Source organism: Falco rusticolus, chromosome 8 (genome assembly GCF_015220075.1).
Source record: "Falco rusticolus isolate bFalRus1 chromosome 8, bFalRus1.pri, whole genome shotgun sequence".
NCBI classification, from domain to species: domain Eukaryota; kingdom Metazoa; phylum Chordata; class Aves; order Falconiformes; family Falconidae; genus Falco; species Falco rusticolus.
This window is the reverse complement of record NC_051194.1, coordinates 3,495,797-3,523,471: the sequence shown is the minus strand read 5'-3', so window position 1 is coordinate 3,523,471 and position 27,675 is coordinate 3,495,797. Positions and strand designations below refer to the sequence as shown.

General features: G+C 52.5%; 1 protein-coding gene across 3 annotated transcripts in view; it reads right to left on the bottom strand.

Annotated features, from left to right (window-relative positions):
- Positions 1-27,675, bottom strand: part of JADE2 (jade family PHD finger 2) — an 84,023-nt gene that overhangs the window by 13,514 nt on the left and 42,834 nt on the right. For all 3 annotated transcript variants that reach the window (XM_037396872.1, XM_037396871.1, XM_037396873.1), the window contains exons 5-9: positions 26,723-26,892; positions 15,117-15,328; positions 11,048-11,215; positions 10,395-10,511; positions 3,663-4,124 (exon numbers count right to left, since the gene is read on the bottom strand). In XM_037396872.1, the coding sequence (XP_037252769.1) occupies positions 3,663-4,124; positions 10,395-10,511; positions 11,048-11,215; positions 15,117-15,328; positions 26,723-26,892 (1,129 nt within the window). The remainder of the gene's footprint in view (positions 1-3,662; positions 4,125-10,394; positions 10,512-11,047; positions 11,216-15,116; positions 15,329-26,722; positions 26,893-27,675) is intronic.

Sequence of the window (27,675 nt, the reverse complement as noted above, 5' to 3'; positions counted from 1 at the left end):
GCGGGAAGCCCTAAATGCAAACAGCAAAGCACAAGACAGAAATCCTGGCGTGAGCTAGCACAGCAGCGGTTAAACCTCGCTCATCACAGGGGGTTGCTGATAAACACCCCCAGCAGCCCAAGATGACAGAGCTACCATGTGACACCCGCTGGCATTGGCCTTGTGACGAATTTCAGTGCCGTGCTTTTTGCCAGCCCCGTGTAAGGGTGGCTGGAGAGCCAGGCTCTGTCACCATGGCTGCAGTGGGGACTGAGGCTCCTGGAGGGAACGGAGGGTTTCAGCTGTGAAACAGAAAATGCTGTTGGCAGCGAACAGGATTTGACAGCATTTACTCAGCTTCCTGATGCTCTAAAGAGCAAACCCGCCTGTGATAAGGTAAGGAGGAGGTGGCTTGAATGGAGGCACGGGCAGTAACTGGAAGGGTATGTCCACACTTGCTCCTATGTCTCCGATTCCTCCCCCTCCTCATCCTCAAACCCCTCTCTGCAGAGGGAGCTGGGGCATTTCCAGGCTTGGGGGACTGTCCCTGTGGGGTCGGGAGCCTCTGTGCCTCCCACAGGGACAGAGCAAGCCAGGACATTGTCCCACGCTTACCTGACGCCTGCCACCACAGGCTGGGAAGGCAGCAGGATGACTGTGGCCATCCCCTGACGGCACTGGTCTTACCTAAGGACAATTTGGAAACACGAATACAGGAGAAAAGGCTGCCTTTTTTATTGTTGAATCCCCCAGCTGTAAATACAAAAGAGCAAGCTATATGCTGCATATTTTACTACGTTCTCTTTTTTTTGTTCTGGATTGGAGAAAACATCAAACTGAAATTTCTTTATGAGGAAAACAACTGCCTCTGGCAACCTGCATCTCAAAGTGTTTGGCGGTCTCTCTTCTCTATGATTTGATATTCCTGGAAGAAAACATTGCTTGTGCTCTGCTTAGAGACTGCTGGTATTTACACACACTTACATGGCTAAACACCAGCCAGCGCTGCTTCCCCAAGCCAAGCTTAGATGCTGGTATGAAAGCCTGGAAACTACAGCTTTTTGTTAGAGCTAATTTAAACAACCAGTCCTTGGAAAAAGCTTTTTTTTAAAAAAAAAAAACAAAACAACAACCAAAAAAAACAAAAATGAAAAGAGGGTTAAAAACAGTCAGAAAGAAAACAGGGGGATCGTATCAGGATTCCTGGGCAATACCTTTAATTTGCTGACACCGTGAAGTGTAGAAATGACAGTGGTTAAGAGAGGGCAGAGGGAAAGGCCATCACCCTGGCTGTCCCCACATCACCTGCCTTGCTGTTTTTGCCTCCCCAGCTCTTGGATCCAGATACCAGTATCAGCCCTGAAATCACAACCAATCCTGACAGATTAATTGCTGAAAACACTAAAATGAAATGTGATGCTCCACCGACACCCTCTGAAAGCCATCCCTCCTGGCTGCTCTTCTCCAGCCCCTGTCTGGTGTGATGCCTCACTGCCTGCCAGCAAAACGGGGCAGCTGTGAGCGGCGCTGACGGACAGGATCAGATACCTGGGATGCACTGGCAGCAATCGGATTTAGACCCGTATCACCCATCTGAGCACCGGACTTTGATCCAGCCAGTGTTTATTGTTCCTCCTCTTGGAAGCAGAGCAAACAAACAGCTCTTCCAGGGCCAGGCAGTGAAACCTGGCAGGGAGTTGCTAAGCAGAGGCTGAACGCCGATGGGGAATGACCCCACGAAGCCTGGAGGCAGCTCTGGAAAATGCAAAATCTGGTAAAACATGTAGTTTTGACACAAAGATATCAAAGAGAAGCTGCCGTGCCGTTGTCTTTGAATTAGGCAGTTCCTGGAGCAAAGCACTGTACCCGGAGACGCACAGTGGTTCACTGCAGCCGGGAGAAGTCAAGCTGGGAGCAAGTGGAAGCAGAGCGAGGCAGCCTGGTTTAGATTTACAATATAGAGAAGCAGATGAAGGAACAAAGTGAGATGAACTTGACGCCCTCGGATCCGGCAGCTGCAGCCTGTTGCCTGCAGCTTGGTACTGGAGACCCGTTAACGGCGGCACCAGCCCAGGCCAGGGGCAGAGATGGAAACATGACGCAGGAAAGGCAGGGGCCAAGGAGGGACAGTCTGGCAGAGCGACGGCAATGATGTACGCAGGGATGAAGGTTGCTACGGCCACAGAAGGGAGACCAGTGGTTTGAGATCTGACTGCTTTTACACAGGAGAAGGCTCTCGGGCTCCGAGACCCACCGGGAGAAGTGGGTGCAGCAAGGGACCAGTGAGCTGGTCCACAGACACAACTAGAGCGCTCACCCGCACCACCTTTCTCCCCATGGGTTACATTATACCACAGACCCACAGCAGCTTGGAGAGAGAGTTCAGGGGTAGCTATGCAGGGGCAGCATCACCATCACCTTTACCTCCCAAGGAACAGCATGTCCCCTGCAGCACCACATCTCCCCTGCTCAGGGCACCGTGGCACCACCTCCACCAGGTCAAAGCAACGCTGTTTTCCTGCTTTCCTCCTTCCTCACCTGCTCCCAGAGACCTCCTGAGCCCTGCCACGGCTTTTGCACCTGGGGTGGGCGGTCAGGCAGGGGTCATGGCTTCACCCCTCTGGCAGGAGCAGGAGAGGGGGGACCCCAGGCAGGGCTCCGGTTTTAGGTAGAGGAGGAGAGGGAGCTTGGCCCTGCGTGCCAGCCTCGGCAGCCCTGCCCTGCCTGCCCCCATCCCACTGCTGCCCTGTGCTACGCCCCTGTGCCCCTCCTGCAGCAGCACTACTGCACCCGTCCCCTCGCCTGCCTGCTCTGCCAGCTCATTCTGGGTGCTGTGCTTCTTCCCTTCACTGCTTCTCGCCTTCGCCACCCCTCCTCCTCACCAGCCTGCCTCTGCCCCATCCCTGCTCCTTCCCTCTGTGCAGCCATGGCAGCCAAATCCGCAGGCAGACAGCATGGTGCGGCAGTGAGCACAGCCCGGGGGGCTCCGGCACCGCGGCTCCACCGATGCCTGCTCTCCCCCAAAAGCTGCCGTGGAGACGGCTGCTGCCTCCCCTGTGCACGGATGCCCTGCACTGCGGGAGCTGCGGGTGCCTGCATCCCCTGTCTGCATCCTCCGTCTGCATCCTCCCGCATGGCTCTGCCTCCGCCGGCAGCTCCCCGAGGAGCCGACCCATTTTTGGCTGCGGCAGGGCAGGGAATGCCCACTCCCACTCCCGCCGGCCCAGCCGCTCAATCCTGCCATTCACCCTTCTTTGCTGTTTAATATAAGTAAATAATTAAGTGTTCCTGTGCCTTGCTGCTGGAAAGCATCCGAGGGGCAGCACAGGATAGCTCTGTGGCCTGAGACTAATAAAATATAGTGAATATCAGCTGCAGCATCATCTGCCTCCCATCCTCCCAGCCCTGCAGAGGCACCTCTCCCCACAACTTGTTCTTCTGAACCCCCAGCTGGGACGGCCACTAACTTGTTTCATCAGTGTCAGTGTTTCGGCAGTGATGATACCTGCATGCTGAGCACCGTTACTCTTCCGAATAATGCTCTAGATGGAGGGGCGCAACTGCTAGGGGAGACCAGCTGAGCCAGGAGCAACAGGGCTGGTGCTGTCTATAGGCACCAGCAGACAATAAAGCAGCCCTGACAGAGCATATGGGTACACCACTGAAGGACAAGCTGTACTCACCCTCTCCAGGTCTTGCCTGAGGTGCATGAAGAGCTTTAGGCGTCGGTAGAGAACGTCCTGTTCTTGCTGGGCCAAGTTGTCCACTTCATCTGTTTTTGGTGTCAGCAGCGGTTTGTTGGAATTTGCTTTCCTCTTCAGCTTCCAGTACTGGTAGACAAAATCCACCAGCGATTCACTTAAGTCAAGGTTCTCTGCCACCTCCGAAGGCTTCACGAGTTCATAGAAGTCCTCCTCCAGCTGCTGGAGCTTCTGCTTTCGCAGCGTGACCTTCTCCAAGTCCAGCTGGGCTTGGTCGGGTTCTGTCCGCGCCTCCTCAGGCAACTTGGTGGCACCGGTGCTGTGCTCAAGGCAGAAGGACTTGAACTTCACTTCATCGTTGTCTGCTAGAATAGTCCGCATGTCAAGGTTGTGGTCGAAGGCGCAGGTGACGTGGAATGCGGTGACGCAGGCGGGCATGGAGCACTGTGGGGAGAAGGACAGGGCTTACGGCCAGGGCAAAGCACCATCGGTGGGGGGGGGTGCTTACCAACACAATGGGACACCAAGTGCTTGCTACAAACCCGGTGACAACCATGCAGTGACAACACCTACCATGAAGTGATGGATGCTCCACAAGAGGTACTCCTTACGGAGAAACACCTGGATTGCCCAAGTCTTAGACACCCATGAGCCAGACACCATAAACCCAAGCAGAAGAAACCCAGGGTTCACTATCAGCAGGCACCTTCCCACCTTACCTGCTTTAGTCCTTCTCTGTGACGGGCCCTGCTCGACTGTCACCCACCATAAACGGGAGCTTCCAATGGTTCTTCCAACAAGATGTGGCAACAGGCAAAGACAACAGCATGGGCTAACGGGATGCTCAAAGACTGCCAATGGATTTCTCCTGATGGAGAAATTTTCATCTGTATTTCACCATTAAACTGCTCCACTCTGTTACCACATCTAAAGCTCAGATGCCACGTTCACTGAAAACATCCAGAGTATGTCAAGGTTTGTGAGTGAATGTGGCATCTCAGAAGCAGCCAGTGCTCCCGGAACACGATGCCTTTCTCCTCTGGAAATTACACAGCCTCTAATTAGCTCCATTAAAAAAAGAAGAAAGAAAAAAAAAGCAACTCAGCATATACAGAGCAAAACATCACAAAATGAACTTTTTAGAACTGGTACAGTGGCTACAGTGTTGTCAGACTTGTATTGGATTAATTTTTTAATGATTTCCCTAACTTACCTCAGGCTTAAATTACTTTGGATCCCACAGGCAACAAATCTCAGCCTGGTTTCCTACAGAGAACCACCCCCAGCCAGCACGGTGCCTGTGTCCACACCAGCACCCTCTCCCCCTCTACTCATTAACCAGTTTTTAATGGCTCAGAGTGTCAGGTAATTATTTCAGCCATAACCCATACAAAATCAGTCTACTCCAGCTGCTAATGACCAGTTAAACTGCAATAATGAGGCATTTTAAGTGGGCTATTACTATAGGCACCATATTTTGGCATTTATAGAAGAATTGTTCTTGTGGGGGATGAAGATGTAGCTGCGGCCTGAAGGACCAGGCAGAGGCATATGAAACTTCCTGGATGTTGATGACAAACCATTCGGTTTTAGTGGGGCTCTGCTGCACTTGAATTCTCAAAAAGAAAAAAAAATAGTAAATTTCTGGTAGTAGTTGAGGAACAGAAGTTTTATGGCTTTTTATCTTCATCCCATCAGCCCTGAATTCCTGCTCAGTCACCCAGCATGTGAACTTTTGACTTTGCTGCTTTTAGATATTTTCCCTTGACTTTGTTTATGTATCTGCTGGTGCTTATGAAAGCGAGAGACTTGCGCGGCTGCCAGGGCCAAGAAAAGCGTAGGCAAGTGGTGTCCAAGTCCTCCACTTCCAGGACTCTCCAGGCCCTGCTCCAAAACCTCCGAAACCAGCAGGAAGAGCTGGATGCAGCCCCGCCACGGCCGAGCCCTGAGCTGTACCAGCACGGCTCTGGGCAGCGATGCCGGGCTCTCACTCCTGCAGGCACCAGATACAAGCGGATTATGAACACCTACCCCCTGCTTACCCCGTTTAAACACGGCCAGTTGGTTCTCATTTCAGCCTGAAATTGCTCGTGAAAATAGCTGAGAGCTTGCAAAAACCAGCTCCCTCTGCCATGGTGCCGGCGCCTGCGTGGAGCCTGGCATCGTGCGGGACCTGTCAGGGCTCCCCATGCCAACCCGGGGCACCCACCGCAGCACTGGGTGCCTGCCCTGCCCATCCCACGGGATGAGCCCTGCCGCAGCCTCCTATGCAGCTGCAGCACCGTTTTCAATCTTGAGTATTTATTTTTTGTCGTGAAGGAGGGACAGAGGGAGCCCAGCCTGACGTGCAGCTTCCAGGTTTTTTCGGTGCAGTCAACATACCACACACCGGCTTTCAACAGCCATGGAGCGAGCAGCGGTACGAGGAGATGCGATGCTGCTTGATGGAGTCACCCCTCCTCACTTCAACGGCACTTTCAGGCTGGAGTTTTGCCAGCTGGAAGTTCCCATGATGGAGCTTTCTTCTTTGGTAGCCAAGATGGTAATGGCACTGCATGGAGCTAGAGAGCTCCTGATATACTCCTGGCATACTCCTGACGTAACTCCTACAATACTCCTAACATACTCCTTGATGTCCTCCCGACGTACTTGATATACTGCTGATGTACTGCTGATGTACTCCTGACATACTCCTGATATACTCCATCCTGGCCGTTTTGGCATAACAGCTGGGGGTGCTTCAAACTACAGCAAACTTTTGTGCTGTTACACACGTAAATATCTATGGCACAGAAAGTGTCATAGATATTTATGACAATTACTATGACAAAACAGGTATTATGACGAAGAGATAAGAGAACCGGCCGCCAGTGGTGAACTATGTGAGCTAAGGAAAGCCACGCAGCAACGTCCCCTCCCGCCGGGTTCTGCCCCCGGTGCTAACACCAGCATCAACACCACGGCTGTGCCTTCTGCCCGGCCAGCGTCCTGCTAACAGGAACGACCATCGCTCCACCTTAGGAATAAAGCAAGTGCAATGACTCCCGTCCTGGATCTTTCCTCCAACAGATGGCAAGCGGCATTTGTCAGAAACCGTGCCCAAAATGCAAATAGAAAATAATTAGGCAGCTCGGCTGACAGGGCCACAAAGAAAGGTACCTGCTTGGCCACGGCTACCCAAGGACCTTGCATAAACTGACAATAAAAACATATTGATCCACCCCAGAATGGTGCTGGAATGAAGCCACTCTTTGTGGGAGGGAGGGATGTGCCACGCAGAATAAACCAGGCTCAAAAGACTGGCGCAGTCCCTAAGCCTGCTTTGTTATCGATCATGCTTCGTTATCTTACAGCACCTTTCATTCAAGGACTCCAGCATGCTTTGCTTATCCAGGCAAATCCATTCCCAAACACAATTCCAAGAGAGAGGGTGAAAACTGCACTAGAGATTAATGTGGGCTGTTAATTAGTCCTCAAACCACTCTTACTGGGAAGAAACAGAGGGAAATGCAAGGCAAACAGGAGTTGACCGGCTTACAGTGGTGCTCCGCCGCAGCCTGGGGCCGGCGGGGAAGGAAGCAGCTCCTCCAACAGACCTGCGAGGGGATCTCGGGAAGGAAACATTAATTACCGGTGCTGAACTCCGGCCAAGCCATCAGCCACGACACTTCTGCATCCTTACAAAAAGTACCATGTGATTTTTAGTGACCACAGATGGTCTGGATCCTGGTAGCGCTTCTCAGCTGCAACAAGCAATTTCAGCATTACAGCCACCCTCGGAGGATGCGGGGCTGGGGCAGAGGATGGCGAGGGGGCTGCACGCACGCTTGCTCCTCTCCCGATGGCAAGCTGTATGTTTTCAGGGCTACAGGCACAACCAGACGACAGCTCCGGGAACCACTGCACCAGTTATCCCAGTGGATGGGGACCCGGGAACCACCGCACCAGTTATCCCAGTGGATGGGGACCAGTGGCACAAGCAGCTCAAGGGGAGCAGGCAGCAGCGGGCAGAGGAGCGTTAACGAGTGGTGGAGGACACTTCCAAGAGCTTTTTCTCCAAAACAAACCAACAAAAAGAAAGCTGGAAGATGCTGACAGCAAAAGATTGTGCCCTTTGGAGAAACTGCCAGCAACTAACACAGACCTGGCACTCTGCACTGCATTGCAAGGCTTGGTGAGCTCTTCCAGTTGCTCCGAGAAGCGAGGAGGGAGCTGGTGAGGAGGGAGCTGGGTCCCAAGCGAGCGTGGTCAGGACTCGGGCTGTGCCAGAGCCCGGCTCCTAGCAGTCTCTCTTCCATCTCAGCAATGCAAATGAGAAAATTCCTGCTGGATTCTGAGCTCTCTTTGGCATCTCATGATGTCTGACCACAGGAACCACCATGAAGTTGTGATTTCCCCTTAACAGGAGCCAGGGAAAGGGTGCCTCCAGGGCAGCATCCCTGCCCAGTGCCGGGGGGCTGTGGCTCGGCTCTGGCCACACCAAGTTACGCTGAGTGCACAGCTCCGTACCAGAAAGCAGGGCAGTAATCACCTGCAAGCAGCAAGGTCAGAGGCATGGAGAGCCGTGGGGAGGGTTCCCCAGGACTCCCTGGGTTTGCTTCCCTTTTGATGGTCAAATCTGGATGGGTAAAAAATAAAACCCTAAGCAAAAATATTTCATGTTTGTCTCTGCAAATGTGGTCGAGGTGGGTGTTTTCTTAAGCTGTGGTGCTGCCTCTGAGTGTTCCCGTGCCCCACTGGGATGACAAGTCTTCTGCTCCTCCAGCTTGCCTTCCAGATCTCGACACCCGTTTTGGTGAAGCCCAGTCCCAACTGGCCACTGGGAAACCCCCCTCCTGGAAGCAACACCCTTCCTTCCCCAGACCTGCCCCACCTGCAGCACCTGAGTCCTGCTGCCAAAAATAAAAGCTCTAACAGAAAACAATCTCCTCCTTTCAGAGCTGGGTCACACGCCTGAAATGCTGACAAAGGTAGTTAGATTACACCTGTATAAACAGGCACTACTCAAAAATATGCTCCATAAACATAAGCTTTCAAAACAGAGCTCTGTCCCACTGATGAGTATGAAGCATGTTTATTTATCTATGGGTGAACTTGTTGATTTACCCCATAAATCCTTAAATAAAGGCACTGCCTGCCCCCTTTTTTTTTTTTTTTCCTTTCCTTCTCCCCCTTTTCCTTGAAGCAAAACCATCCCGAGCGTGCTAGGGTGGCCTTGGCAAAGGCTCCGGTGACAATCTTGCAAAGACTTATAAACCGTGAGCTGCCGACACATCAGACAATAAAGCTCCTGTTCCATCTCAGGTGACCTTTAATACAAATCCATTTGGTCCCCGGGATCTCACAGCTCCCATGCCATGCTGGCACTAAGAGGAAGAAGCCTCAGAGAAGCTGAATTCTTTTTGATGCTGCCAAGCCTGTTTGCCTCCTTCCCTGCCCTTCCGTTCTTTGAAAGCAGTTGCTGTTATGACACAGTATCTCCATCTGGCAGGGGGAATAAGCAGATCCACCCAGAGTCATCAAAAAAGAAGTGAGTCAACGCTAGCGATTTAAAGAAGTATTGTGAGATTTCATTCCAAGCTAAGGGGATTGCTTTTTAAATGACTCCCTTTAAAGTATTAAACCCGAGGTGGGAGCAAAAACACAGTGGAGCCTGCAGACCCCCCTGTTCCTATCGCCCCCCTGCAGCCAGCCAGCTACTTCTGGTCCCCCCCCCGTCTCTGCCGCACACGCCGACCTCCGAGGTGCAGCTCCTGTTGCTGTACAGGAGCTGATCTGTCAGGATTGGTACACATCCTAGACTTCCAAGTTTTCCAAGCTTAATGGCTATTCCATGCCCTCCCTCACGCCCAGACTGCTTTGGTGCCTGCTCTGCCAACAAAAGCAGTGGGCACCACAGAGCGGCCGATCCTCCAGCCCGTCCGCACGGACCACGGGACATTACGCTGCTGGAGCAGCGGGAAGCAGGGAGAATCAGTGGATGCAGTAAGGCTCCCCGAAAGCTCTCACACCAAGAGCGCTGCATTTTGGATGGGAGCTTCTGCTCCTCGCTCCCCAGTAAGAGAGATCATTGTCTGGGAAGCTGTGTCCCACTTTTGCAATCGGAAAGCCCAGAGCGTCCTGCTTTCAGTCTCCAAAGAGAACGTCTCGCCCTCCCGCTGTGGGAAGAGCAGGCAATCAGATGTCTGCAGTGGTTTTCTTAGATGTGGTAAAACAGGAGAAAATGTGGGAATGTAATACGCAGCAAGTACTCTATTTTCCAAGCCAGCAGGCTAGTGAGGACTACCTAATCCTGGGGTTCCCTGGTACCCCTGCAACAGAACGGCTTCCCAGCCAACCTCCGCTGGTTTGTGAATACTTGGGCTACGTATCTGATGAGTATCTCACTTTTCTGGCAGCTATGCCAAGCCCTTCTGCTGGAAGCTCCCGATTTCAAACCAAGGTCATTTGCAGTCCCGGTGATTAGTGTCACTACAGCAACATAACTGTGTTATGCAAAGAAAGTTAATCTAGATTCCTAGCACTCAATACACTAAATGATTGCAAACAACATCTGATGATGTCTGATGGGCGCTTGTGCTCCCTGTCGTTAGGTTTACTCAGAGCAGGAATAAGCCTCTGCCAGATCACGTTCATCAACATCTTGAGAATCTCCAGTGGCTAGTACAGGCACAATCCTGGAGGTCTGAATTTCTTTGGTGCCGACGTACATACCTGAATACATGTCCCAGTGCACTCCTTGCAGAGGCTGCAGGACAAAGCCCATCGACTTGCTGGGATATGTGAGATCTTCGTTATGGGTTCCATTTTTTCAGGACATCCAATGCTAACCTGGCCACAAAATAGAAGGCAAGTTGTAAATACCGGCTATCATCCCAAATCTCCTGCAGGGGGACGTCTGTGGTAGTTTGAATGAGGGATGGATTTTAATTTTTTAATATATTTTTCAGGTTCACTGGTCATTTGGAAAAAAACCCCAAAGCTCTAAAACCAGAAACAAATCTGGATGAAATGGAAGGAAGTATTTATGTCGGCGTTTCATCTGAACTAATTCCTCATGTGGATGTTGCTGTGTATCTCAGGTAGGCACGTGAAGTTATCTTTACCCTGCCCAGAGGTCCTGTGAATGCCCCCACCTCCGTGCCCTGGCACCCCACACCTCTGTGCCCTCTCTTAATAGGGAACCCTTTGGCTGCTAACTAAACACACAGCCCTCCGACCGCCCGGCCGCGTGGCTCTGACCTCGGCACAGCCCGGTGAGCCAAACTGGGCTTGCTGTTTAGACCATTAATGACCATCCTGGGCTGAGACTTGAAACCAGGTCTGTGCCCACCCATGTGTCAAGAGGAGACTGGAAAACATCTTACTTCAGGTATCCATAAGGCACAGCTAACGTGGACCCATTTCGTCCCGCTCCGGGTGGGCTTCAGCGCTCCCCCCCTCTTGGGGCACAGCAGACACTTTGGCTGAACACCGAGGGCGCAGGTCCGGCACAGCCAGCTCCCGATGGGGACCTTCAGGATGCCGTAGCACGCCTGCACGGACAGCAGGGAGGAGGGTTAGCCCCAGCAGCCCGGGAAGAGCATCCTCCAGCCCTCCTCCTTCACCCCCACCTTCTTCACTGGCTTATTGCCACCACATCTGGGCAACCTAATGAACAGCAGATGAAAAGCAGCTCCGCAGACAACAAGGGTAAGTTCTTCCTTCCTTGCTACCTTCCCTGTTTTCACAGGGATACTCCTGCTGGATCAGTATGTCCTGGGTTTTAATTAAAAGCTAAGCAGAAAAATGTGCTGCCTATCATGGCCAGCATCTGCCCGGCTCCAGGTCGGGGGTGGGCAACCAGGCTGCTCCATCAGACCCCCCACGCCGGCAGCTCTGCCGTGCGGACACCTGCCTGCCCATCCCCGGCCCGTGTCTGAACAGCTACCGGAGCCATGACAAGTCGGAGAAGAAATGCCATGCGGAGGAGACCTCTGAGGCAGCTGAGGGCTGGAAAGCCACAACCCCATGATTGAGAAAGATGGCCACACTGGTTACACACCCCACACAGCCCAAAGGGAAGTGAAAATAACTACGGAAAGGTAAAAAGGGGAAACCAATAGTCATGAATATAAATCAGAGGGAAGGAACCATGAAGGATGACACATCTAAAGGACGATAAATTTAAAGGAGGCAAGGACAAGTCTACGGCCAAGAGAGTGAGAACAAAAGGACTCGGGTCGCTCACAGAACTCCCTGACCTGCTGCGATAGCGCAGGACGCAGAGGAGCCAAGTGTTTCATAAATATTTCTCTTCCGTACTTGGGGAAGAGCCAAATGATAAGCCGTATCGCATAATGACGACGATAAAATACTTTCCACTTCAGCCATAAGTTATGACTGTATCAAACAGCTACTACTAAAACTAGACAGTTTTTAACCAGCGTGTCCCAGTAACTTGGACTGAAAAGGTTTTCAGAGAGGCAGAGGACTGCCCTGGGTGCTGTCGTGGGGCTGTGCCACGTTTTAAGCAAGGCAATGCAATTTATTCTGGACCTGGTGCTCTGATGCCCTTCCAGAAGGCAAGCGGGCAGTGCCAAAAAGGACCCCCAGCACTGTTGGCTGTAAATGGAGCCCAGGCCTTTGTCAACACCATTTCTTGAAGTTTTTGCCAAAAAAGAACAGCTTTTCATCCTGCTGCCGCAGGTCACCATCACCCCAAGTGGCAGTGCTGCAGGCAGGGACGGGGCAGGGGGCATGCAGAGATGCGTGGGTGTGGGCAAAGTGTCTCCTCTGCCTTTGCTGGCCACAAACAGACTTTATAACACCACTTCAGGTTGTCCCAAAGTACAAATGCACTCTGATAGTGATTTCCAAGGGGAAAAAGCTACTTCATGAACAGATTATTGGGATAATAAGGAATTAAGGGAGGTAATGTTATTGCTGTGAGTCTAACACGGTTCAGAGAGACTTAACTGTGTGTTTCACAGCGCCTCCAAATCTGACAGATAGGTAAGTTCTGTAACAGAGGTTTTTAGAACATGCGATTTAGTACCAGACAAAAATCAGCCTGGTATGTACTACCAGGAGAATAAACTGGCTGCCTGATCTCAAAATCCAGGGGTAAACAGGAATTATGACCAGGTATGCATCTCTGGCAGAGTCTCAGCTCTTGGCTATTTATTCCCAGATGTTTCATAGCAGCTCAAGATGCAGCCCTGCTCCTAGGAGCAAATGCTACAGGGCCTCTGTCCTAGACTAGGCAGGGATCTAGAAACAAGGTGGGTTATCAGCTAAACACACTCTCCTGGTCCGGCACCAGAAGGTGCTCTGGGAACACAGAGCAGAGCAGCACTGTGTAGGAGCACAGCAGCTATTTTTATCGCTGCGCCTGTCACGGGTGCAACATCACCAAAAAGGGGACGCCAAAAAACCAGGGAGGATGCTGAGCCACAGAAAAATGTGGTGTGGTCCATGTAACAGAGGGAGGGCTCGGCCGTGTCCCCACACTGGGGAACAGGAATTTGGTAATGACAGGACCGTGGTGCGGTGGCTGGAAGCTGGAGATGGATCACTCCCATGCTAAGCAGAAGTGCGACGTTGCCACCGCGAGAGCGATGAACCACAACAATTTAGCAGCGGGGGGGGAGATTCCTCCTGGCTGAATATTTTAAAATGAAGATTGCCTGTGTTCTCTAAAAGCTACGCTTCACAGGAATTAATTAATAGCAAGCCTCATGGCTTGTGTTATGCAGATGAGATTATCACAACGATACCTTCCAGCACCATAACCCACCAACGTGTGTCTGAGCACCACCCTGCTTCTGTGCCACCCCGCTGGGATGCAGGAAGATGGGACATGGCTCCAGCCGTGTCCCATGGGACCCCAGCTCCCCTCCACCACTGCCTGAAAATGCGAAGCCCGCGGCATTGCTGCCTGGATGCCCGCAGGAAAGCATCAACCCCAGCAGGTTGTGGATGCGGGGCTGGCAAAGGCACAGGGCAGCTGAGATAAAAACCACGATGCCACGTAACACCCCGTGCCATGGCTCTGCACTTTGTGGCTCAGGGTGTAAATTGGGGCAGAGATTAAATCATCAGCAGCTTACAGAATGGCATTGGGCTTCAGGTTAGACTCTGCTCCCTGAAAACTATGGAAAATCTCCTTTTTCTTTCAACAGCCTTGAAATCCAGCCCCCCGCATCCCCTTCTGCAGCACCGCACTGGTCCCAGCGCCAGGACCACTGCCCAGAGCGGAGCCGGTGGGGTGCCGCGGCCGGCGGTGGGCACAGCCGGGGTCCACACGTCCCCTTGGCAGCCCTGCTCACCGCCACTTGGGCACGTTAAAAAAACAAAAAACGCAACCCCCCCAAAAAAAACCCCAAACCCCAACCCTGAATCATCCTGGTATTTTGTGGAATCTGATTCACTGATGGAAACCATTCAAAACACCCACCTCCCGCAACTATAGATATCTCCAACGCTCTCCCACCTCCAGGAAGCACTGATGGAAAAGCCGCCCAAAAGACGAGCAAATGGCTCTTGAGAGGAAAAAAACCCAAACCCCTTCGCACAGAGGGTGAAGCCCAGGAGATGCTGCTGCCATTCCAGTTGCCCTTGCAGCAGGACCAGCAAAACCTCCCTGGACCCACGCAGGACCCAGGAGACCCTCCCACGGCTGCCTTCTCCTTGCCAAGGTTTCCCCAAGTGCAGGAGCCCACAGACACCCCCAGACAAGGGCTCGAAGCACTTGCATTCAATTCTAAAAATAAAATTATTTTCCTCCAGGCAGTAAAATAAAATGAAATCCTACACTCATACAGCAGGGAAGCTGGGACAGAAACCCTGTGAGGTGAGGCAGCACTCGTGGAGCTGGAAGGTGCTACTACCCATCGTGTATCGCTGCAGAGGAGGAGGCTGGAGGTCTGTGCGAGCCCACCGCTGTGGCAAGGGCAGGCTGCGTGCCGGGCTGCGGGGCCACGTCCCTCCCAGCCCACCAGCCAGGCCCGCACACGGTGCCGGCCACCCCTGGGTGCTAAAGATCCCGCTGCAGCTTAATAAAGCCAGATGGGGTAAAGAAAGAAGAATAAACACATTAATGGAAGAGCGGGCATAAAGTAAAGCATCACAGAGACCAGAGAATAAGGAGGAAGGGGCAAAGCAAGCTTGCAGGGAGCGGCTTTCAGCCTCTGGTTGTGTATTTCCATGGGCACTTTGGAAGCGTTTGGGCTAAAAATAGAAAAAAGCAAGTTTGTTGCCTGCCAGCTCCCCAAGACCCCATTTGCTACCCTCGCTCCGCTGCAGCTGCACTGGGAATCCATCTGAAAAGCTCAGCAGGGCTGTACAGCAGCTGAGGGAAAGGGGGACAGGGACAGGGGGGACCCAGAGAATGGCACGGGGGCGCGATGCGCAGGCAGCCAGCCCTGCTGCTCTCCCCCCGCCACGGGGGCTCACCTGGTGCACGCAGACGTTGCACTTGTCGCAGAACACCATCTCGTTACCGTCCTCCCCCTCCGGCGAGCGGCAGACGTCGCATACCACGTCCTCGTCATACTCGATGCCCAAACCCTCCTCTGTTTCGATGGCGATGTTCATGTTCTCGTAGCACATGGTCTCCAGCTCCTCCAGCACTCGCTCCAGGGTGATCTCGTCCAGCTCAGGCTTTTCTGCAAGGCAGAAGGCAGAGGAGGACACTGATGCAGCTCCAGAGCAGGAGCTCACCCGCCTTCGGGGAGCGTTTTGCAAAGGGCTGAGCATTTCAGATTGCAACTCAAGAGGCAAATCCACGGCGACGGTAAGAGCGGCGATTCAGTAAACGGCTGCTTCTAACTCGGGATGCAGTTTATATTTCATAGACAGTAACAAAATATTGCTGCTGGCTGAGAGGAAAGAAACCCATTCAGCTGAATCAATGCGGATAATTAGGTCTGACAGTTTAAATGTTCAAGGAGACAAGTTTTGCAAAGATGCTTTCTGCAGCAAGGGCTCAGACAAGCTTTGGCAACACAAAGTCAATGCTTTAATTGTTATAACTGAAAATTGACCCTTTTAAGGCCAATTAAATGGAACTGTAAAACTGAAGCCAAAGGCTGAAATTGAGGACAAATTAGGGTTTTTTTTCCTGGCTGGGTTTAGTGGAACCAGAAGGGCAGACCTGGGCAGGGGTGAGCTCAGATCCACTGTGTTGTCTTTTATTCCCCCTGTACCAGCATCTTTAGCGGAAAGAAGTGGCAGAGGTGCTTTACCAGAGGTTTCTGCAGAGTGACAACCAGCAATACAAGGCCAATACCAGGAGAGGCTTTTTCAGAGGAGCAACCTCCAGCAGCAGGATACCCGGCCACTGTTACAGGGGGGATGCTGCTGCCAGAAGTTCAGCAGCACTGGAACAGTGCTGTGCTGAACCCAGCCCTGGCAGTGCTGCCTCTCACCCACACACAAAGGTCCTGGTGCCACAAATGCAACGTGAGGACACTCCAGGTAAGGAAAAAAAGAAGCAAAAATAATCTGTCAGCAGTAGGAGTGAGGTTCTCCGTGAGGAGTAAGAGGCACAGTTAAGCTCCCACTGCACCCCATCTCCCCGTAAGCACCATTTCATCACTTAAGAAGGCATGGAGATGAGGATGGAAATACCAGCAAGATGCAATAAAAAACATCTAAACATCGCATTTCATTTGCATTTCATTGTTTCCTTGGATAATATTATTCGGGCGGCCAGGATGCTCCAGAATGCCACAGACAGCGGAGGAGCCTGACCCACGCTGCTGTCCACCTTTCTTGATGCAAGGCAATGGGAGAAAATATCTCATTAATGAGCATAGAAGGGGAAAAAAAAGCCTGAGGAAGTACTAATATGAAGCGGTTATTAATTAAATGTTCGGTGAGAAATTTGCCATCCTGGGCATCTCTTGAGCCACGGTGCGATGTCCCTGTCCTGGGCCAAGCTCTGGGGCCCAAAAAGGTCCCCAGGGCTGGGGTGGGATGGGGCCGCAGGGGTCCCGGGCAGCACTACTAGCTGCACCTTTCCCTGATGGCCACGGACCGGCTGGAAAAACTCTGTCAAGGGGGAAAGCAACCCGTAGGCGAGCTCAGCAAGCAAACACACCATTGTCTGCCTTTTTAAGCTCTTCCCCGATGTTTCGCATTGGCACGGTTTCCTTTGGCTTGACAAGTCTCTGCAAACATCTAGCCTGGCATTTTACATGTCTCTGTCGAGTCTGAGATACCATCTAAGACAGACAACACTGTTCCCTATCGCAGCCCTTTCAAGTGTGGGGCTGCTGAGCCGCAACACGCCGAGGAACCTGCCAATACCTGTTCCATTACCGAGCAGCCCTGGCGATGGGCGCAGGACCTTGCAGAGCCCCGGGCTGGCACAGGCTGCCCGGGGACCACTGGAGCTCGGCCAGGTGAAGCATCCTGCGCTGCCACGGTGGCACAGCGAGCCCCAAGCACCGGAGCCAGGATGGAGCTGCTGGCTCGCTCCTGGCATCATGCAGGTTGGATGCAAGAGGGCAGGGAGCAGGTTACAAAGCCTTTTTTTTTTTTTTGCCTTAATGGTGCATACACACCACCAGAGTTGCACTTGCTCTATGGAGAGCTGTAAACCACGACTTTACATGAGTATTAAACAAACCCAGCAAGAACACACTCCTCTTGGTCAGCGTTTCAAGTCCATGTGGGTGACTAGGATCCCAGACACCGGAGTGTCAGCCTGGAGTCAACTCTCTTTCTCCCAGCATTTCAGGCTCTGCTCTCTCTGCTCTTCTGGAAAGCAAAATGATCATTAAAGTGCTCCCGGTGCTCTTCCCCACGCACTTGCTAGAGCCGCCCTGTGCAAGGGGCAGGGCAGGCAGCGAGCTGGCAGCTGCAGGCAGCACGAGGAAGGAAAGGGAGGGGGTTTCCACAGGAACCCTGGCCCTGACCTGCCTGCAGGGTCGGGATGCACTGGCGTCGCCACTGCCCCCACTTCACCTCCAGTGGAAAGAACCCGCTCCCATCCCATCTCCTGTGTTTTCCACCCATGGTGATGCCCCAGCATCACCAGCTTAACCCTGGGGAGAAAGTCCCTGCCCATCCCAAAAATCTTGCGCCGGGGCAGGACCAGCACCCGATGGGGTTTCCTTATCAGCCTACATGCCACATAGCTGTTACACCGTTACACCGAAAAATATAGATCTCTCCCTCCTGCGCACACACACACGCGCGCTCTCACACTCCATTTAGATGTAATTACATTAGGAGTTTGTTTGCCAAGCGCCATTCAGAATACCTCGGAGCTTATTGAATTGACAATTGCACTTGATGGGGATGAAGCGATTAATCGTTTATGAAACACTAAACAATGGGGCCTGGGGGTGAAGTGCTTTTTCCATTTGTGCTCCATTTATCTCCTTCTGCATCATGTAAAGTTTGTGCTGTTAAACCCCATTCAAAAAATTGTCATCTTTTTGGCTGCATAAATGCTATCTGCATCAATCGTGGTCAGCTAAATAGCAAAACCAAAAAAATGCTCCACCAAAACAGTCTCTGTGTACATGCACAAGTGATGCCGTTGCTGTCCCCGGGGAAGGAAAAGCAAAGACCCAGATACTGATCTTGACTACAATTAATAGATCCAGCGATGTCCAGGGGCTAAGTCATGTCTGAGACCATCACCAGGACTGTGGACTCTACCTGCTGACCAAGAGGAAGATATTTTTACCTGGTTAAGGTAAGCCAAGGTCTTGTACGAAAGGTGGGGCAGAAAACGAAGCTTTTCTGAGCCTCCACAGAGAAAGGCAGCGTAGCTGCAAATTCCTCCGTCGTCTCTCTCCAGAGGGACACAGGCAGAAGTGAGAATGCAGTCTCATGCCAACATAATCACCAGTGACTTGGAGTCATGTTCAGAGTAAAAGGCTCCATGTTCCACCACCCCTGCCTGGAGGCCACCCGCACCACCCATACCCTCTCCCCATTAACACCGAGCGTGTTAATGATGCTGGGTTTTGACGTAGCCACGCAGGCTCCCTGGGACCCCCCGACACTGCCCTGCGCTGGGAAGGACTGTCCCCGAGGGAGTGTTGCCTCCTGCCGCATCCTGGCTGGAGAAAAGCTCTCCTCTCTGGGCCCACAGCGGGATGCTGGTGGCAGCGCGTATCCCAGAGGAAGCATCCCTCGGAGGAGAAGGCGGCCTTTGCTTCAGAAAGGGAGGAGGAGGAGAAGTGCCAGACAATGACATGCTACAGGAGGTCTCCAAATCTGATTCAGAAAGGTAAAACATGTAGGAACCGACCCAGCCTTTCATCTGAACTTTGCTCCCAGCAGAAAACTTCCCTGTACCTCTCCCGTCGGGGTCTGCCAGGATCCCTGCAGCAGCCCAGCATCCCCGTTATCCCTGGGGGCCTCCTGAGGGTCCTGGCCTCAACCCTGTGCACTCAGCAACCCCAAACCTCACAGCAGCTGCCCGTACGGCACCTGAAATGCAGAATTTAAACACTTCATCCCAAAGGAGCTGGGATCGCTGAGCTGGCACCGAAGTCACAGCACCGGGTCTGGAGAACCACCAGGCACATTCTTTTACACAACGCCGCTCTCCGTTATAATTATTTCTGTAATACCGTAATTTATGTGGCATGAAGGAGCAATATTCTTCTGCTAAATGAATTCTCAGCTACTTCTTGTCGTGGTGTGAGCCGATTCACTGCGCAGGGAGAAAAACAATAGCTGGTGAAGACACCTTTCACAGAATGGAGACCTATTTCTGACTAAATTGTGCTCCACTAAAATCAATTTACTGAAACAATAAATCCTTTTACCCTGTGGAGGTTACCTGGAGATAAAACAGCTAATGAACAAACAGCCATCAGGACTGCAGGCTGCGCCACTAGCTGATTCAGAAGCTGTAAACCTTGGCATCTACTTTTCAGTATAAAAATATATATAAACAAGCAAAACTACTGGGTTTTTTTAAATTAAAAAAAAAAAAAAAGGAAAGCACTTGTGAGATGATGTAGGCTTGTCTCTTAGCATCTTTGAATAACTGAGAGTGAAAGGCTGCCAGCTCCCTGATGGGATAGGGGTGTTCACACGCAGCATGGGGACCACGGGCTTCTGAGATCTCCCCCCAGCTCACTGTCCCTCCAGCTCGCCCTGGGTGAGTCACTTCAAACCTGCCTGCTTCAGCTTCTGCCTCTGCAAAGCTCTGCTGAGGATCCTTCCCCCCTCAGAGGCCAGGGGAATGAAAGCAATCCGGAGATAAAAAGCACTGGTTAGATGCTGAAGCTGAGCTGAGGCACCGGTGTGCAGAAAGACACGTTGGGAGAAGCACGCCTTGCCTCTGGATGAGGCTGGGAGCTGAGCACCCACGCACTCCAGGCACCCGCCGGGACACCAGGCACCCCTGCCCCAGGCTGGGTGCTCCCCTGGGCATCCCAGGTCCTATCCCAAGCATCCTTTGCAAAGGTCAGGGGATGACAGCCAACCACCTGAACACCACGCTAGACCGTCTGGGACTCCCCCAGCCACCTCGAAGCCATCCCCTGCAGGCACACAATGCCTGGGAGATGCAGCAATTGCACATTAATCCTTTACTGATGTTATTTATGAGCAGAACCTCAACATAAAAGTAAGACCAACAAAACAAACAGCGACATGCAACCTGCGTGAGCTGAGCATCCGCAGTGAAACTTCTAGATATTTTGTTACAAACACAGCCTGCTAATGCACTTTTTAAAAGATTTACAGGAACCAATTATCACTCTTTCTGCCACCCACCGACATCAATTATTGCTCAAATTTAAGATGATGACAAAATGTTTTAGGAGCCACTTTACAAGCTGCCGTCTCTCTCCAGCGATGCTCGGCACTGGCGGAGCTGTCCTGGAGCACTGCGGATGAAACCCTCCTTGCCCCATCCAGCAGCAAAACTCCGAGTATCGCTGGAAATACTGCAATTACTGCGAGGAATTCATGGAATAGCAAAACAATGATCTGACATAAAAACTGATTCTGCCAAAAAACGGGGAGGCAAAATGTCTAAAGCATCTCCCACTGATACCCAACCCTCCTAAGCTATACATTAATACATGATCTATATACAATGAACACATTAATCTATACAGAGCTTTGCTGCAGTAGCTGTTTCTACGAGCTCGTTTAGCTCAGCTTCCCCTTCCAGAGGCTTGCAGTGTTTTCACCTCTGCCAACAACCTACAGAACTGCCACCTGAAAATATTTCTGGATTTCCTTGCTGAAAGATCAGCTTAAAGGCTGAGGCTATTTTCACACAAAATTAGCCTGGATTATTGTGCTCGGATTGTTCTTCTTCTTCCTCCCTCCCTTCCCTCCGGCCGCCCCATGCTGTGGCACCCCAGCAAGCTGCTGCGGCTCGCCCGGGCAGGGGCACCGCAGCTCCCACTGTGCCAGGGGCACCCCGGCCGGCGGTGGGGGAGGTGATCACGGGGGGACAATGTTGTTCATCCAAAAGAAGAGCAGAAGTCCTGTGCACCCACCTCCAGCTCTCCCAGACCCCCGCCGTGCTGCTCAGCAGCTTTCCACGAGCCAGCTGCAGTGGGCTCTCACCTTCATCATTTCTGACTGCCATCACTTCTGTGCCTCTTTACCCCCTGGGCTCGCTGACTCGCCTGTTCCCGAGTCCTGCCCTCGCATCCAAGTGGGGTACGGACCCCTACATTAAAGAGCAACAGCCTGCGAGCAAACACGAGCGTGGCACCTGCCTACGGGCAGCTCAGGCGAGTCCTTCTCCCCGTGACACCAGCGGCATTAATCCAGATAACGGCGGTGTAACTGAGAACAGCTTCCAGCCCTAAATCTGTTCCCAAGATACTTGTACGCTGTACGTTGGCACTCTATGAAATACATCTCTTGCTGGCGATACACCACCAAGTAGCAGAGGATTTGCCGGTTCGCCTATCCACGCACCCAACTGCTCTGCTGCCGAAACAGTTACTCGTGCAATCAGCTTACGATCTCGGTGGAGAACAAAGATTTCAGGCTACGCACGGATGTTTGTTGTGGGCTGCAGCACAGACATGTTATAAAACAGCTCCAAACTGGCAGGATTTCTTCAAAACAAGAGAAAGGAGAAAAAAAAATATTCCCAACAAGCAGACTCTGAATTATTAATGGGCTAAGCTTTGTCAAGCGGTGAGCAGCAAGCAGGGTGAGCCTGGGTGCGGGGGCATGGTGGGGAAGGGCCATCGCTGCGAGCGGTCCCGACAGCTGCGGTCTGCGTGGGGAGACGCTGGAAAGGGGGAAGCTGGGCTGGTGGTTAAAGGAAATGGATCCCACTACAAGGACAGACCTCCGCACATCCCCCTGCCAGCCAGGGCTGGGGAGCACTGCCGCGGGGGGCCGGCAGCCCCTGCATCCCCCACATCAGAGGGCAGCGGTGCCCACCACAGGGCTCCCTCCAGCCGGCTGCACGGGCAGGGAATGGGGCTGCACATCTGCTGCCAGCACAGCATGGCGGGGATTCACCCCCAAAGTCGTTAAAATAATGGAAGAGATTCAAATGCCAGCTATAGGGTGGCCCTGCAGAGCCGACGGAGCTTGGCCGTGGCGAGGGGCACCCGTGGGTGGGTGGCAGCTGCGTGGGGACAGGCTCTGCCTGGGCAGCACCAAGACCAAGCTGTCTTGGGGGGAAAATAGGGCTCCCCAAATCCTGAAAGGACGCTGTGGGATGGGGCAGCCTCAGACAGGCACTCCCGGCACTGCCAGGGAGGCAAGCAGCCGCTCTCTGAGGCATACGTTTAATGTCAGCCTCTGCTCTATTGAGCACATCTTCCCCAGGGTCACTCCACCGACTTCGGTTTATTCCAAGTCTACTTGACCAATCTCACCTCCACCGAGGGAGGTATCATCTCATTAGTACACAGACATATCTCAAGTATGCAGTGATGAATTCCCCCTGGAGCTTCAAAAGCAATGCATGTGACCTTTGCATGTTCCTGCCATAAAATACCAGGAACACCTCCAGCTCCCAAGATAGAAGCTGTGGTGGGCATATGTGAGCAGCATACACCATATGGATTAAGTCAAGGGAATACTTAGAAACTTCGGCTCTGCCTTCAGCAAAATTGATTCCGGCAACGTTTTTAGCCATTTCTTGAGGATTTTCCGTGTGTTTATGAAGTGCTGATCACTGCAAAGGCATCTTTCAGCCTTGGTCTTTGAAGTGTCTCTAGCCCCACTTTTACAATAGCTTTGGATTTAGTGGAGATCACAAAATACAGCATAAAATGTTAATATAAAAACGAAGACTTATGGCATGGCTCCTCTCTAAAAGGAAAGGCCTGGGCCGCCTGGAGTGGCATGTACATAAATCTGGTTCAGGGTTTCATTCAGACTCCTTCAGACCTACTTTTTAAACTCTCTCATATTGCAGCAGCAACAAATAAAACATTTAGGCAGGGTTAAATACTGATTTCATCTCCAGCACACAGTCCTTTAAACAGTACCTATCTCCAGTACAGCAACAGCTCCCGCAGTATCTTACAGGGCAGTTCACAGCTATTTAAAGCTGGTTTTACATGTAAAACTTTTGCTTTTCAGAGCCATTTCACCTAAGTGGGAGAGGAGCCTGCGGAGCGCAGGGAGCTGGAGCTATCTGGAGGTTTATCTGATCTCGGTGATAAAATTCCATCCCTGGGGTGACCTAAAAAGGACTGGAAAAGGCATGTGCTGTGTGCTACGTGGATCACGGCGGCAGGAGCGAAGCGAGAGGGATGATCTCATAGGTGTTTTCCAGCTCCCCTCCCCGCCACTCCTCGAGAGCCAGTCACAGATCAGGCTCCTTCTTTGTCATTAAATATTTTGGGAATGACACACTGTGCCCCTGGACTGCCCAGTGACAACAGCTCAGCTAAACACCCAGGAGGAATTTAAACTCCTGCCTATCTCCTGAGCTGGGAGATAACTCCTGACTTCTCTCAACAGGAGAGGCTGCGGTCCTCCAGTTAAGTCACATTAATGATCTCAGAGATCAGCAAAGCTGGTCTGGAGATCTCAGCCTGTCCTTAATGTCAAGGGCTTCCAGGAGAAAGCACTAATTACGGACTGCCTTCAGCCCAACCTAAGGCAGGGGGCAATCTTCTGCCTTGGGTGGTGAAGGGCACCCAAATCCCACCCGCGCTGTGCCCGGCTGCCTGGCTTCTCCCGTATGGGAAGCAGAGGGAGCAGAGCTCTGGCACAGCCCAGGCGGCGAGCAGCCATCAGATGTGCTGCAACAGCATTCCTCTCCAGGCACCCAAACCCCACCACTTCCACGGGCAGGAAAACACGTCCCCCCGAAGCAGCCCGCCGGCCACCCCCCCGGCGGCACCAGGCACTGGCGGGCGAGATGCAGCCGCGGTCCCGCAGCCCGGAGCGCCAGCACCCAGCCTGCTCCCTACCTGCCAGACCCCCAGCTCCCCACGGCGCCGGGAATGGGGTATTAATCAATGCCACATGTTTTCCCTTTCAAGTCACTGGAAAAAATGCACTAGCCCTCGTGCTGCTAGAGAAGTCAGGAGGGCTGGGGGATGGGGCGAGATACCAGAATCCTTCAGGCTGCAGCCGTGTCCGCGGTGGATTTCGCACACCAAACGCTGGTTTTCAAAGCTGCTCCCTCCCCGGCATATTTAAGCATATTTAAGGCTCAGCCAGTAATTACAGCGCTCTTTCAGCAACAGAGACGGGCTGCAGAATGGACAGTGAGGCTCCCTGCATTATCGCTGCTGAAATCCCCTGGGTTCGTTACTACTGTCTATAGCTGGCTGCGGCAGGCGGGCTCAGGGGCTTCGTCAGAGACCATGGTGCCATCCAGCCTGGTGCTGCACAAACACCTCCTAAGGACCGTCCTTGAAAAAGCTGACTGTCTGATAAATGACAAGGAGCTAGAGGAAGAAACACGCAGCTTGCTCAGAATTACAGAGGGTCAGCAGCAAACCATCGCCTACGTCCTGACATCGGGTTTGGGGCGCACTCATCAGGATGCCGCGATGCCAGCCCACCCAACGCGCCTGCAAGGAGTGGTGCTACCAGGGGTATGTGATGCTCCATGCTCAAGCTCCCCTGTGACAATGTTCAAGCTCCCCTCCTAAACCCCAACACGCTCCCAAGGCAGCGCCGCTGTGCCAAGGCGCACGCCAGCCCGAAGGTGACATGGTACTGGCAGCTGCAGGGGACAGGCAGCTCCCACCTGGCCTGGGGCAGCAGCATCCCTGCCCCAACGGCACCCATCTCATCTCAACCTTCCAGTTATCCATCAGCACAGGAGCTCCACATCTGAAAGCCATTTAAGACCTTGCATTTGTAACCTAATACTTTGAAGAAATAATAAAAGCAAGCCAAATTTAACCCAACTGGGCCGGAGAAGTCAAATCTCTGCCCACTGCCTTCCTAAAGACTTATGAAATATGTACAAGGGGAAAGTAGAAAGAGAGACAACCCTTCTCTGGAGTCCAGAGACACAACTGATGGGCACCTAGCAGTGGAGATGGTGAGGGAAGTGCAGCAGGGGATACAGTGAAAGCACGGCGGAGTCAGAAGGATGTCCAGTGTAGCACAAGCTGCTGTCCTGATGCAGTAACGGCAGCTGTGCAGCGTCAGGAAGGGTGAACCTTCAGCAAGGTACCTGAGCAGGACCAGGCCACTCGGGGCTGCCCAGAAGCACCCTCTGCTCTGCCCAGGGACTTGGCTGTAGCTGCCAGGAGCTCAAAACCTGGGTGTGCTAATGACAGAGCTGAGGCTGCTAATACAGGACCAGTTAATGAGGGCAAAGCTGATGGTGATTTGCTAGTGATACTATGGGCTCCACAATGCCGAGATTACGGGAAATCCAATATACAGGATATGTATAATAGATAATTAGCCAAACTGTAAAAGCAGCCTCTACAACCTTCTCAAGGTCTCAAAGATCACGGTAACAAAATTTGGCTGCAAATTATGAGAACATCAGAAGAACAGAGATCTTCTGCAACCAAGACCAGCCAGTGCAGTGGCCTGCTTCTGAGCTCATTTACATTCCTGTGCAAGTTTACTGAAACTAAATCTTACTGCAATCTTACTGAAACTCACTGCAGCTCTTAGCCAGCGGGCTGGGAGACTCAGCACAACCTTCCTGTTCAGCGGTGCATGACCCCACCTGCTCAAGCACTCGGTAACATACCTTGTCCCACCCCCTGGAAGACCTTTGCAATGGGGAGTAATACTTCACGTAGGCACGCTTCAGCTTTCACCGACCTCACAAGGTGAATGTTTTATTGTGGTGTTATTCTTACCTGCGCGGCAGCCGCCACACCAGAGCAACCCTTACCTAATAAGGACTGGAAAATCCCTCCACAGTCTGGCAGGACTACAGACCCACGTGCCTGTGCCAACAAATCTGCCCAGCAGACCATGCTAAGCACTAGTGCCAGTGGTCAAATTCCAAGCCCAGGTACTTGCACTCAACCGAAACGCACGAATGGATTTTAAGAATGTGCAGTGATGTAACAGCAGTGATGCAGGCAACGTTATGCCATGATACTCAGAGACACCTGGGAAAGAGACAACCCAGGACCAGCATTTCTGAGAGCTACACGTTGTGCCTAGGAAATCCTCTTTCCTCTGACTTCATCTGCCCCGTTGGAGAGATGCTGGAGAAATGCTTTCAGATCTGGCCAGTCAAAGAGGAGTCGGGCTCAACGCGCCCACCCTGCACAACACCTCCTGCAGCTCAGATGCTGCAGGGATCACTACAGGAGATGAAGACGGTCACGCAGTTGGAGCGCGGTCATGAGTGATCTGAATCTATTGGTTCTTTTGCAAATCAGACCCCTGCTCCACAGGACACGCTGCACTGTTCCTACCATCATCTGGTTTGCCCCGTTCTTCCTGCACCGTGTCCAAAAACTCCTACGTGAGTGAGAAGCATCGAGATACACTCAAGTTCCTGCACTGCAGCAATCCACATCGTCTCTTTTGGAGAGCCTGAATGAAGATTTCTTCTTCAAGACCTTTTGTTCCACATCATCACTTAAGAAGCATGAATGCCCACTCTGGGATGCCCAGGCAAGGAGAAAAACAGCAGCAATACTCACCCATCTCCTTGAGCTCCATATTAACAAGTTCCAACCAGCAAGCATCGAGCTCATCCAGGTCATAGCGGCTCACCCCTTGCAAGTAAGTCCTTGTAGCTTCCGAAATCTCGGAGCCAGGCAGGCTGCTTGGTGAAACCTGTGAAGGCGAGTTCTCCAGCTGCGGTATGATCCTGGAAGAACAGAAGAAGACGTTGAGAAAGAGCTAGAACTTGCAAAACTGTCCCTTTTCTTGCCATGGAGGGTGCAACGACGCCTTGTACAAACCTGACTTTAAGAACAAAAGCAAAGGGGTTTTGTGCATTTGGTGTTGTCTGCTGTGCCTCGGATGCCCTGAGGACTACAACGTGGTCCCAGCCCCAGAGACTGCCGGTGTGGGCACCTTATGTGATGGTTTGAGTTGGGATGCATCAAAACAAGCCAATTTTCAGAAAACGCTGAGCGCAGCCTGGCTGCCAGCTCCCCTTCCCAGGACCTCAAACCTGGGGTTCGTGCTTTCCCAGTGTCCCAAAGACAGGCAGCGCAGGGAGGTGGCAGCATGGTGGCATGGCTCCAGCACCGCACCTGCTGCCGAGGGCCAGCCTGCACCCCACTGCGCCATGGCTCCGGCTCCCTCGCGTGGGGCTGGCTTCCTATGTGGCACCATGGCCACCCGCCTCAGGCTGCGACCAGGAGGGGAACGAGCAGTCTGGGAATCAGGAATTTGGGTTTTGGCCTCTGCCTCCATCTACCTCAGCGTATGCTTCCCTGTAGATCGGTGGCATAACACCGAACCCTTCAGAAATAAAAGCGGTACCAGTGCCACACGCAGGCTTTACCCCCACATCTCATTCTTCCCGAACACCCACTGATGCTGTGCAGTATGAACCCGCCCGCACGCCACACGGCTCCACGCTGCGGAGCAGCCCCAGGGAAGCACCACGCGGGCAGCTCTGCACCGGGCTCTCCGTGGGAGC